This window comes from Hemiscyllium ocellatum, chromosome 3 (assembly GCF_020745735.1).
Source record: "Hemiscyllium ocellatum isolate sHemOce1 chromosome 3, sHemOce1.pat.X.cur, whole genome shotgun sequence".
NCBI lineage: Eukaryota > Metazoa > Chordata > Chondrichthyes > Orectolobiformes > Hemiscylliidae > Hemiscyllium > Hemiscyllium ocellatum.
In genome coordinates this window covers 12151190-12163957 of record NC_083403.1, presented here as the reverse complement: position 1 = coordinate 12163957, position 12768 = coordinate 12151190, and the positions used below count along the sequence as shown (strand labels likewise).

Genomic DNA, 12768 nt, shown 5'->3' with positions numbered 1-12768 from the left:
GTTGCGGCTGTACAGGACATTGGTTCGGCCACTGTTGGAATATTGCGTGCAATTCTGGTCTCCTTCCTATCGGAAAGATGTTGTGAAACTTGAAAGGGTTCAGAAAAGATTTACAAGGATGTTGCCAGGGTTGGAGGATCTGAGCTGTAGGGAGAGGCTGAACAGGCTGGGGCTGTTTTCCCTGGAGCATCGGAGGCTGAGGGGTGACCTTATAGAGGTTTACAAAATTATGAGGGGCATGGATAGAGTAAATAGCAAAGTCTTTTCCTTGGGGTCGGGGAGTCCAGAACTAGAGGGTATAGATTTAGGGTGAGAGGGGAAAGATATAAAAGAGACCTAAGGGGCAACTTTTTCACGCAGAGGATGGTGCGTGTATGGAATGAGCTGCCAGAGGAAGTGGTGGAGGCTGGTACAATTGCAACATTTAAGAGGCATTTGGATGGGTATATGAATAGGAAGGGTTTGGAGGGATATGGGCCGGGTGCTGGCAGGTGGGACTAGATTGGGTTGGGATATCTGGTCAGCATGGACGAGTTGGACCGAAGGGTCTGTTTCTGTGCTGTACATCTCTATGACTCTACTGACACTCACTACCAGAATCTCATCCCATCTGTGAGCTCAGGTTAGTGTGTGTGTGTGTGTGTGTGTGTGTGTGTGTGTATGTGTGTCTGTCTGTCTGTGTGTATGTATCTGTCTCAGTGTGTGTTTGTGTGCGCGTGTGTCTGTGGGCCTGTGTGTATGCATGTGTCTGCCTGTGTGTGCGCACATATATCTATTTGTGTACATGTGTGCCTGTGTGTCTATGTGTCTGTGTGCATGCATGTCTGTGTGTGTGTGCGTGTGTGTGTGTGTGTGTGTGTGTGTGTGTCTCTGTCTGTATGTGTGTGTGCCTGTGTATGTGTCTGTGCGTGTGTCTGTGTGTTTCTGTGTGCATGCATCGTGTGTATGTGTGTTCGTGAATGTCTAAATGTGTGTCTGTATGTCTGTTTGTGTGTGTCTATGCTGTGTCTGTATGTGTCTGTGTGTGCGTGTCTGTGTATGTGTGTGTGTGCATGTCTGTATGTGGATGCATGTATGGCTGCATGTGTATGTGTGTGTCTGCATGTATGTGTCTGTGTGTGCGCACGCATGTGTCTATGTTTGTGTGTGTGTCTGTGCATGTGTGTCTGTGTGTATGTGTTTATGCATGTATCTCTGTGTGTGTGTGTGTGTGTTTCTGTCTGAGAATATGTCTCTGTGAGACTGTGTCTCAGTGTGTTTATGTATTTGTATCGACCGGCTGTTCTGCTATAACACGGATTTGGTGAAGGTGAATTGACTAGAACGAGACGAATGAATTGTGGCCACAGTTTGGAGAATGTGAACTTTCTACTGAATGCAATTTTCTGTCGGGTTTTCTATCATGTACTTTTCTATAGGGTTTTATATAGAGCAATTTTCTACAGGGTTTTCTGTAGCATGATTTTCTATAGGGTTTCTGTTGAACGACTTTCTACAGGGTTTTCTATAGTGTGATTTTCTATAGCATGACTTTCTACAGATTTTCTGCCGTGTGATTTTCTATAGGTTTTCAATAGCATGATTTTCTATAGGGTTTTCCATAGCATGACTTTCTATAGGGTTTTCTACAGCATGATTTCTATAGGGTTTTCTAAAGCATGATTTTCTACGGGGTTTTCTGTAATGTGATTTTCTATAGGTGTTTCAATAGTATGATTTTCTACAGGGTTTTCTATAGTGTGATTTTCTATTGGGTTTTCTATCATGTGAGTTGCTATAGGGTTTTCTATTGCATAGTTTTCTATAGGGTTTTATATAGTGTGATTTTCCACAGGATTTACTTTAGCGTGATTTTCTATGAGGTTTTCTATAGCGTGATTTTCTATATGGTTTTCAACAGAGTGATTTTCTATAGGGTTTTCTATGGTGTGATTTTCTGTGGTGTGATTTTCTATAGGGGTTTATGTAGTGTGATTCTCTACAGGGTTTTCTATATCATGATTTACTACAGGGTTTTCTATAGCGCAATTGTCTATAGGGTTTTCTAGAGCATGATTTTCAACACGGTTTTCCATGAATCAATTTTCTATAGTGTGGGGTTGCAGAGGAATACAACTGTCCTGATAGGGAAGAACGATCTTATCTGTGTCTGTGTCTCTAAGTGTATGTGTTAATCTGGGTCACTGTCTATCTGTGTCTGTGTCTCTGCCTGTGACTGTGTCTCTGCCTGTGACTGTGTCTCTATGTGTATGTGTTAATCTGTGTCTCTGTCTATCTGTATCTGTGTCTGTGACTGTGTCTGAGTCAGTGACTGTGTGTCTATGTGTATGTGTTAATCTGGGTCACTGTCTGTCTGTGTCTGTGTCTGTGTCTGTGACTGTGTCTCTTTGTGTATGTGTTAATCTAGGTCACTGTCTATTTGTGTTTGTGTCTGTGACTGTGTCTCTATGTGTATGTGTTTATCTGGGTCACTATCGATCTGTGTCTATGACTGTGTCTCTGTCTGTGACTGTGTCTCTATGTGTGTGTGTTAATCTGGGTCACTGTTTATCTGTGACTGTGTCTCTGTGTCTGTGTCTCTATGTGTGTGTGTTTATCTGGGTCACTGTCTATCTGTGTCTGTGTCTCTGTCTGTGACTGTGTCTCTATGTGTATGTGTTTATCTGGGTCACTGTCTGTCTGTGTCTGTGTCTCTGTCAGTGACTGTGTCTCTATGTGTATGTGTTAATCTGGGTCACTGTCTATCTGTGTCTGTGCCTGTGTCTCTGTCTGTGACCGTGTCTCAGACTCACAGTTACAGACAGAGACACGGTCACAGACAGAGACACAGGCACAGACACAGATAGACAGTGACCCAGATTAACACATACACATAGAGACACAGTCACTGACAGAGACACAGACACAGACAGACAGTGACCCAGATAAACACATACACATAGAGACACAGTCACAGACAGAGACACAGACACAGATAGACAGTGACCCAGATAAACACATACACATAGACTCACAGTTACAGACAATGTGTATGTGTTAATCTGGGTCACTGTCTATCTGTGTCTCTGTCAGTGACAGTGTCTCTATGTGTATGTGTTTATCTGGGTCACTGTCTATCTGTGTCTGTGGCTGTGTCTCTGTGGCTGTGTCTCTGTGTATGTGTTTATCTGTGTCACTGTCTATCTGTGTCTGTATCTCTGTCTGTGACTGTGTCTCTATGTGTATGTGTTTATCTGGGTCTCTGTCTATCTGTGTCTGTGTCTGTGTCTGTGACTGTGACGGTGACCGTGTCTCTGTCTGTGACTGTGTCTCTATGTGTATGTGTTTATCTGGGTCACTGTCTATCTGTGTCTGTGCCTGTGTCTCTGTCTGTGACCGTGTCTCTGTCTGTAACTGTGTCTCTATGTGTATGTGTTTATCTGGGTCACTGTCTATCTGTGTCTGTGTCTCTGTGGCTGTGTCTCTGTGTATGTGTTTATCTGTGTCACTGTCTATCTGTGTCTGTATCTCTGTCTGTGACTGTGTCTCTATGTGTATGTGTTTATCTGTGTCACTGTCTATCTGTGTCTGTATCTCTGTCTGTGACTGTGTCTCTATGTGTATGTGTTTATCTGGGTCACTGTCTATCTGTATCTGTGTCTCTGTCTGTGACTGTGTCTCTATGTGTATGTGTTAATCTGGGTCACTGTCTATCTGTGTCTGTGCCTGTGTCTCTGTCTGTGACCGTGTCTCTGTCTGTAACTGTGTCTCTATGTGTATGTGTTTATCTGGGTCACTGTCTATCTGTGTCTGTATCTCTGTCTGTGACTGTGTCTCTATGTGTATGTGTTTATCTGTGTCACTGTCTATCTGTGTCTGTATCTCTGTCTGTGACTGTGTCTCTATGTGTATGTGTTTATCTGGGTCACTGTCTATCTGTATCTGTGTCTCTGTCTGTGACTGTGTCTCTATGTGTATGTGTTAATCTGGGTCACTGTCTATCTGTGTCTGTGCCTGTGTCTCTGTCTGTGACCGTGTCTCTGTCTGTAACTGTGTCTCTATGTGTATGTGTTTATCTGGGTCACTGTCTATCTGTGTCTGTGTCTGTGTCTCTGTGGCTGTGTCTCTGTGTATGTGTTTATCTGTGTCACTGTCTATCTGTGTCTGTATCTCTGTCTGTGACTGTGTCTCTATGTGTATGTGTTTATCTGGGTCTCTGTCTATCTGTGTCTGTGTCTGTGTCTGTGACTGTGACCGTGTCTCTGTCTGTAACTGTGTCTCTATGTGTATGTGTTTATCTGGGTCACTGTCTATCTGTATCTGTGTCTCTGTCTGTGACTGTGTCTCTATGTGTATGTGTTAATCTGGGTCACTGTCTATCTGTGTCTGTGCCTATGTCTCTGTCTGTGACCGTGTCTCTGTCTGTAACTGTGAGTCTATGTGTATGTGTTAATCTGGGTCACTGTCTATCTGTATCTGTGTCTGTGTCTGTGACTGTGTCTCTATGTGTATGTGTTAATCTGGGTCACTGTCTATCTGTGTCTGTGTCTTTGTCTGTGACTGTGTCTCTATGTGTATGTGTTTATCTGGGTCACTGTCTATCTGTGTCTGTGTCTCTGTCTGTGACTGTGTCTCTATGTGTATGTGTTAATCTGGGTCACTGTCTATCTGTGTCTGTGTCTCTGTCTGTGACTGTGTCTCTATGTGTATGTGTTTATCTGGGTCACTGTCTATCTGTGTCTGTGTCTCTGTCTGTGACTGTGTCTCTATGTGTATGTGTTAATCTGGGTCACTGTCTATCTGTGACTGTGTCTTTGTCTGTGTGGCCAGAGTTAGACAAAGTTGTGGAACACCCAGTAAAACAGGAAAGAGGGTGACATACCTTAGGAAAGAATCGACCATCAGTATCTTTCCCAACATGGGAATGGCCAGTGAGAGTGTGATGGAGGCTACATTCTGATTACTTCAAGGGAGTCAGCTCGTCACTGTAAGAGGTAACCATTCAGTGTGGAGTGAGGCATTTGGAATGACGAGCAAATTGTTACAAACGTTTGCCGAAATTAATTGCTGTGTCGAGTCCCAAGCGGCTGTCTGTCACTGGTCCTCCGTTTGGTTCAGGAGAGGGTTACAATGCAATGGGAAGGCAATGGCGTGGTGGCATTAATCCAGCTACTCAGTGAATGACCTGGGATCTGGGTTCAAATCCCAATGTGACAGATGGGAGAATTTGAATTGGATAAAGAATCTGGAATTAAGGGTCTAATGACAATCACAAAATCAATGTCATCTGGGGAGGGAAATCTGCCGTCCTGACATGGTCTGGCCGGTGTGTGACTCCAGACCCACAGCAATGTAGTTGACTTAAAACTGCCCTCTGGGTAATTAGAGATGGACAATAAATACTGGCCCAGCCAGCAACACCCACATCCCGTGAATGAATGAACAAAACACTGGAGTTTCCCTTCTCATCCTGTTTTGAATAGATCAGCAGGACATATCGGGTCAAATGTTCAGTATCCCCTTGTTAGAGTGAGAGAGAAGAAGTCTGAATTTGAACCAGAACGTTGCGGTGAAACAATATCATTGGAAATGGTGAAAGTGGGCTGACAGGGAGAGGCAGCAAAAGGTGCAGTGGGAGAAAGGTCAAGATGATTGATAGGCCGGGTTTGTACAGTTTTTCCTTCAGGGGTTCAGGAAGAGGCAGAGAGTTAAAACTCAAATAAATCTGGTGAATTGGTTGGGTCATGAGTCCCAACAGAAACTAATTCAGATGGAGGATGGACTCAGATAGATATCACCGATGGTAGACAGAGTCAGATAGATATGTCGGATGGTGGGCAGAGTCAGATAGATATGTCCGATGGGGGACAGAGTCAGATAGATATGTCGGATGGTGGGCAGAGTCAGATGGATATGTCGGATGGTGGGCAGAGTCAGATGGATATGTCCGATGGGGGACAGAGTCAGATAGATATGTCGGATGGTGGGCAGAGTGAGATGGATATATCCGATGGGGGACAGAGTCAGATAGATATGACCGATGGTGGACAGAGACACATAGATATGTCCGATGGGGGACAGAGTCAGATAGATATGTCGGATGGTGGGCAGAGTCAGATGGATATGTCGGATGGTGGGCAGAGTCAGATGGATATGTCCGATGGGGGACAGAGTCAGATAGATATGTCGGATGGTGGGCAGAGTGAGATGGATATATCCGATGGGGGACAGAGTCAGATAGATATGACCGATGGTGGACAGAGACACATAGATATGTCCGATGGGGGACAGAGTGAGATAGATATGTCCGATGGGGGACAGAGTGAGACAGATATGTCCGATGATGGACAGAGTGAGATAGATATATTCGATGGGGGACAGAGTCAGATAGATATGTCCGATGATGGACCGGGTCAGATAGATATGTCCAATGGTGGACAGAGTGAGATAGATATGTCCGATGGGGGACAGAGTAAGACAGATATGTCCGATGATGGACAGAGTGAGATAGATATATTCGATGGGGGACAGAGTCAGATAGATATGTCCGATGTAGGACAGATCCAGATAGATATTTCCGATGGGGGACAGAGTCAGAATGATATGTCCGATGGTGGACAGGGTCAGGCAGATGTGTCTGATGGTGGACACAGTCAGATAGATATGTCCGATGGTGGGCAGAGACAGATAGATATGTCCAATGGGGGACAGAGTCAGATAGATATGTCCAATGGGGGACAGAGTCAGATAGATATGTACGATGGTGAACAGGGTCAGGCAGATGTGTCTGATGGTGGACAGAATCAGATAGATATGTCCAATGGTGGACAGAGTCACATAGATATGTCTGATGGGGGACAGAGTCAGATAGATATCTCTGAAGGTGGGCAGAGTGAGATAGATTTGTCCGATGGAGACCCACTCAGTTAGATTTATCTGCGGACAGGGATAATGTGATTGAAGGTGAAGAACAAATTCAGTCGGTGGCGCTGAAAATGTCTCCTCCGTCCCAGGCCAAGACTGATCAAAGGCCTTCACAGAGTTCCGAAAGATGGAGTCCTTAAAAAATGATCTCCTCTTTTAACCAGGATCTTGGTCATTACGTGAAAGTCATCAAGAAATGGAGAATAAGAGGTTTTTTTCCAAGTCGTTTGTAATGTTGAATATTGTATGACAACATCACCCAGGAGGGCTGAGTGTGAAATCAGCTCCTTGTTTCCATCTGTATGTAGGTAGGGGCGAGATGAAAGCAGTTTCAGTTGATGTTGACCTTCCTTCTGCTGCAGACCTTTCGGTCTATACTGTACAGGTACCACAATGTTTATGGGATATGTGTTATGGAGAGATCAGTGTGTGTGTCCATGTTCTGTGTTTCTCTGTGTCTGTGTGTGTGTGTCCATGAGTGTGTGTGTTTCTCTGTGTCTGTGTCTGTGTGTGCGTGTCCGTGAGTGTGTGTGTTTCTCTGTGTCTGTGTGTGCGTGCGTGTGCGTGTCCGTGAGTGTGTGTGTTTCTCTGTGTCTGTGTGTGTGTGTCCGAGCGCGTGTCCGTGAGTGTGTGTGTTTCTCTGTGTCTGTGTGTGCGTGTCCGTGAGTGTGTGTGTTTGTGTCTGTGTGCGCGTGTCCGTGAGTGTGTATGTTTGTCTGTGTCTGTGTGCGCGTGTCCGTGAGTGTGTGTGTTTGTGTCTGTGTGCGCGTCCGTGAGTGTGTATGTTTCTCTGTGTCTGTGTGTGTGTGTCCGAGCGCGTGTCCATGAATGTGTGTGTTTCTCTGTGTCTGTGTCTGTGTGTCCGAGCGCGTGTCCGTGAGGGTGTGTGTTTCTCTGTGTCTGTGTCTGTGTGTGCGTGTCCATGAGTGTGTATGTTTCTCTGTGTCTGTGTGCGCGTGTCCGTGAGTGTGTATGTTTCTCTGTGTCTGTGTGTGCGTGCCCGTGACTGTGTGTGTTTCTCTGTGTCTGTGTGTGCGTGTCTGTGAGTGTGTGTTTCTCTGTGTCTGTGTGTGCCTGTCTGTGAGTGTGTGTTTCTCTGTGTCTGTGTGTGCCTGTCTGTGAGTGTGTGTTTCTCTGTGTCTGTGTGTGCGTGTCTGTGAGTGTGTGTTTCTCTGTTTGTGTGTCCGTGAGAGAGAGAGAGAGATAAACAACTTTCCTAATTTTTTTCATTTTTGTCTTTTTAAAAATTGTTTTTGTTTTTTGTTTCTTATATTTTACCCCCACCCTACCGCCTAACTGCGGTCGTACTTATTTGTTCCCCAGCACCCATGGTGTGTGTGTGCAGGTGTGAGACACAGTGAGAGACAGAAAGTGCACGAAACTTTATTTAATTTCCACCAGCAGGAAGAAAGGAAACACCCGAGTGGCCAGTGACAAGCAGTACCCTTCACATCAAAGGGCAATGCTGTGTGATCAAACAGTGAAGGGGAGGGCAGGGACTAAATCAAAATAGAGTTGGAGGAGGAAATGATGCACTCCACTCCCTGCGGCGCCCACCTCTCCCTGAACAACTCCAGGGTTTTGGTGCACACCACGTGCTCATTACAACCCTCCTAATATTTGTCTCTGTTGTATTGTGTGTTCCCCCAGCTCTGGCAGAGGACTGGCTCCCGTATCGAGCATCAGGCATCTCGCTACTGTTTGGACAGTGAGCTGTTGGCCAGTGATGAGGATGACATTACAAAGATCCTGGTGATCAACCCGTGTGAGATGACGATGCTCAGCCAAAGGTGGGAAATGGAGTAGCGCCCGAAGGAATGAGGAGGGTAGCGGGATGTCCACCTTCACCTTTGGATGTAAAAAGTGATGAACCACCGAGAGATTAAATACTGTTTCCCATTCTGAGAGGGACAGTTTGAAATCTAACCTTTCAGATCTTTATGTCCTGAAAAGATGTTGGACCCTTGCCTTTGATGAGTTTATCGTTGTGATAAGAAAGGCCTGACTCAAAGTGATATGCCCGAAATGTTATTGCCATGGCGATGGAGATCCTCGAGATGAAGATTCATCAAAGTGGACAAATCTAACAACTCGTTGGAAACAAATGACTTGTTTTCATTGGAGAGTTTAAAGAAAGAGTAACTGTTGAAGTCGGAGCTACATATTCTGTCCTTTTGCGACATAAATACCTTCTGTAAACTTGTTATTGGCCTGAAGGGGAATAGTTTGAGCCACATGTGGTTATTTGAAGGAAGGGGGACACAATTCCGAACCGAATGTTTCTTATCCAGTTTTGGGATGAGGGCACTCCTGGCCAGGCCTGCATTTATTGCCCATCCCTAATTGCCCAGAGGGCTGTTAAGACTCAGCCACATTGACTTTGTGTTTGGGGTCACAGGTAGGCCAGACCAGGTAAGAATGGCGGATTTCCTTTCCAGAGAAATACAGAATCTCTGACTCTCCTGTTTATACCTGTCAGCCAGGGCTCCCTGACTGGACCAAATTTAAAAGCCCCAATCAGGGAACTCCTGTTCTATGAGGTCCTTCTGGCTGACCTCATTACAATCACGACATCACTTCCCCTCTGGTTCCAAGAACCGAGGTTGATTCTTGTTTACGTAGCTCCCCGGGGCATTTTAGCACCAGGTCAGGTTTGTCCCACTCTGCCTCTGATACAGACGGTATGAAACGCACAGTAGTTTGCCTCTTGAACCTAGAGAGTCACGGAAGAAATTCATTCTCCTCTTCAGGCGGCAAAGGCATTGAGGCGATGACATCCAGTGTGTCCCTCTCAGATTCCAAGGTAACTTCAAAGCTTGACAGAGGGGGAGACACCACAGGTTCAGGAATAGTCAGAAAGACAGTAGAGGCGCCCGGGCATGTTTTGCTCCCACACCATTTGCAAGTTTGCCCTTTCATATGGTCCACATGCTTGTTCAGGACCATCGCACCTCCCTGAACATTACACATCACTGGACCATACCTCTTACCCATGCAGCGCCATTCTTGTGGTTCCTACACCACATTTTGTCCCCTGAAGTAAACGGTCTCTCTCACTTGGCAGAGTCTTGTGCATTGGCATTCCTGATGCTGTTACATCCTCCCTCACAGGTCTGGGACGATCAGATTTAACCTGCTTCTCATTAGCAACTCTGCTGGAGCTCTCCCTGCAGTTGCATGAGGGGCGATCCTATAATTAGACAGGAATCGGGACAGTTCGGTTTCTAGTGAAGCTGTGCAGTGTTTCTTTAAGTCTGCCTTCAAAGTTTGGACTGCTCTTTCTGCCCAACCATTGGATGATGGATGGTATGGAACTGTCCTTATGTATCAATACCATTTGACTAGAAAATATTCAAATTTCCTGCTGATAAATGATGGCCCGTTATCTGTGCCCAACACGTCTGGGAGTCTGTGTATTGCAATAGCTGTGTGCAGTTTTTCTATCAGCGTCCCCATATTTGATTAATAAACTCTATCCACATCCAGTCACTTTGAATGTGCATCCACTCTGACTAAAACCATTGAGCCCATGAAAGGACATGCATAGTCAATGTGTAACAGAGTCCAGGGTTCAGCCAGCCATTCCCATGAATATGGGTGAGCTGCTGGTGGGAGATTTAGTCCTCGTTGACACTCTGGGCATTGCCCTACCAACGCAGCTATGTCTGCATCCAATCCTGGCCAGAGACATCACTTCTCACCAACATCTCCATTTTGGAAACCCCTGAATGACCCTGGGGGAGTTCAGCCAGGGTCTAGCAGCAACCTCTGCTGGAGACAATCACTCTTGCTCCCATAGTAATACGCTGTCCTTGTCTGTGATCTGCTTTCTCTGGGTCAAAAAAGGTTTCAGTGCTGGGTGTGATGGCACTGTGGTTTCCCTCCTCGCCAGCAGCTGTTTCTGTTTTGTCAGGACCGGATCTTTCTGACTCCAAACTCTCATATTGTCAGCTGTGACTGGACATGTCACCAGAAAATTTAAAACCATCATGGACTCTTCCAGTGGCAATATCACCGGCGGCCTCTCTGCCAGAGGGAGGTGGCTCGATTCATCCGCATTTGCCACTTGGCTTCCCAAATGGTGTTCCAACTTGCAATTATACACTGTTAGTATTCCAGCCCACCGCTGGATTAGGTCTGAAGCTATGGGCGACACTGCATTGTCCTCTTGAAGTAGACCCAGCAGGGGTTTATGGTCCATTATTATTACATATTTACATCCATAAAGGTTTTGTTGGAACTTCCTGACTCCAACTATATGTGTCAAACCTTCCTTCTCTATTTGGGTGTTTTAAGCTCTGTATTAACCAAAGTCCGAGATGTATATGCTATTGGGCATTGCTTTCCATTGGGCCAAGCATGAGCTCATACTATCCTGGTGCCATAGGGGGAGCAATCACAAATCAACTCTGTCGCTTGTCTCTGAGAGTTAGCAGTACACATATAAATGAAGACACTTTAGAGCTTTATAAAACCACAATTAGTTTATTAAATACTTAAACAAATAACACACACGTTTACCTATTAGAGATATCTCAATCACTGTCTTGCACAATCCTGATTTCTGGAACTAAACTCAAACATTCTTACCCAGCAGAGTTGGCAGCTGGCCAGGCTGAAACTCTGCTCGATGTCTTCACCAAACCTCCGGATGTAGGGTACTTCTTGTAACGTTAATCTTTGAAGTTATGCTGAACAAAAGGATTTCTTCAGGCTTTTCATACCCCAGTCTCTGTGCCAAATGTGTGCCTTGTTTGGAATTATCCCTGCACATGACCAATTCTGAATGTTTTGGTCAAATGTTTGCCTTATTTGCTACAGCCAGCAGTTAGTGATTTGCTGCAGTTTTAACTCTTAGCAGACCTGCATGCCTCATTCACATTTCAGCCCATTGTTAAGCCTCTTCTCAGTTCCTTCAGCCTTATCCAACAATATCAGTCTTGCTTAGATCACAGTGTGCCACCACCTTCGAGGAGGATACTGTTTCTTCACTTCCCTGAAAGCTGTGCCTTGGCTAAGCGACTATTTCCAAGGCTGACCCTTTTATAAGTGCCAGGATGGAGGCCAGGTTATGTATGAATTTTCCGGAATAGTTCACCAGCCCAAGGGAAGACCTAAGCTCTGGTACATACGTGATCGCGCACACCTTACCTTCCAACATTCGTAACCCAGTCTTATTGACTCTGTTGCCCAGGTAGATCATTTGGAGTGTGGCTGAACCACATATGTTTCCCTTTGAAAGTGCCTAGCCTGCCTGGGAGAAATGCTTAAGGACTTTATCCAAGGTCTCCGTGTGCTCCTTATTGGTCTTCCCTGTTATTAGCACATTATATCGATAAACAGTGACCTGGGGTACACCTTGTAAAACGTTCTCCATCATCCGTTGAAAACTGCACAGGCTGACAATATCTGAAATGGCAGTCTGGTATATTGGTACAAATCCTGAATGGGCATTAATTGTAGCATACGTCTGGGAATCCTCATCTGATTGCAAGTATGCATGGCTCAAATTCAGCTTCATGAATAACAGCTTTACATATAAATCCTCTGTGCAACGGATTGGGTATTTATCCAGCTGCAAAGAGTGGTTTACCATTTACTTAAAATCCCCACAAAGACGAACCGGCCTATCGGGCTTCACAATCAGTATGCTCGATGCTGTCCTTTCTGGTTTGATGATTCCTTCGTTTCCCAGCCTCCCGAGTTCTGCCTCTACTTTTGCCCATAAGGCAATTGCCTTCACTGCGGTGATGTCCCCCTCGGCTCATTCAGCCCAGCGAGTGTATCCAATTCCACTGTAACTCCAATACTCCCCTTGCTGCATTTTCCATTGGCAAAGCCATTTGTAGTTCCTGTTTGAAGTTC

General features: G+C 45.4%; 1 protein-coding gene across 2 annotated transcripts in view; it reads left to right on the top strand.

Annotated features, from left to right (window-relative positions):
• Positions 1 to 10375, top strand: part of galnt14 (UDP-N-acetyl-alpha-D-galactosamine:polypeptide N-acetylgalactosaminyltransferase 14 (GalNAc-T14)) — a 205891-nt gene extending 195516 nt beyond the window's left edge. For both annotated transcript variants that reach the window (XM_060855677.1, XM_060855685.1), the window contains one exon: positions 8554 to 10375. In XM_060855677.1, coding sequence (XP_060711660.1) covers positions 8554 to 8709 — 156 coding nt within the window. In that variant the 3' untranslated portion in view covers positions 8710 to 10375. The remainder of the gene's footprint in view (positions 1 to 8553) is intronic.
• Positions 10376 to 12768: the final 2393 nt, after the last annotated feature.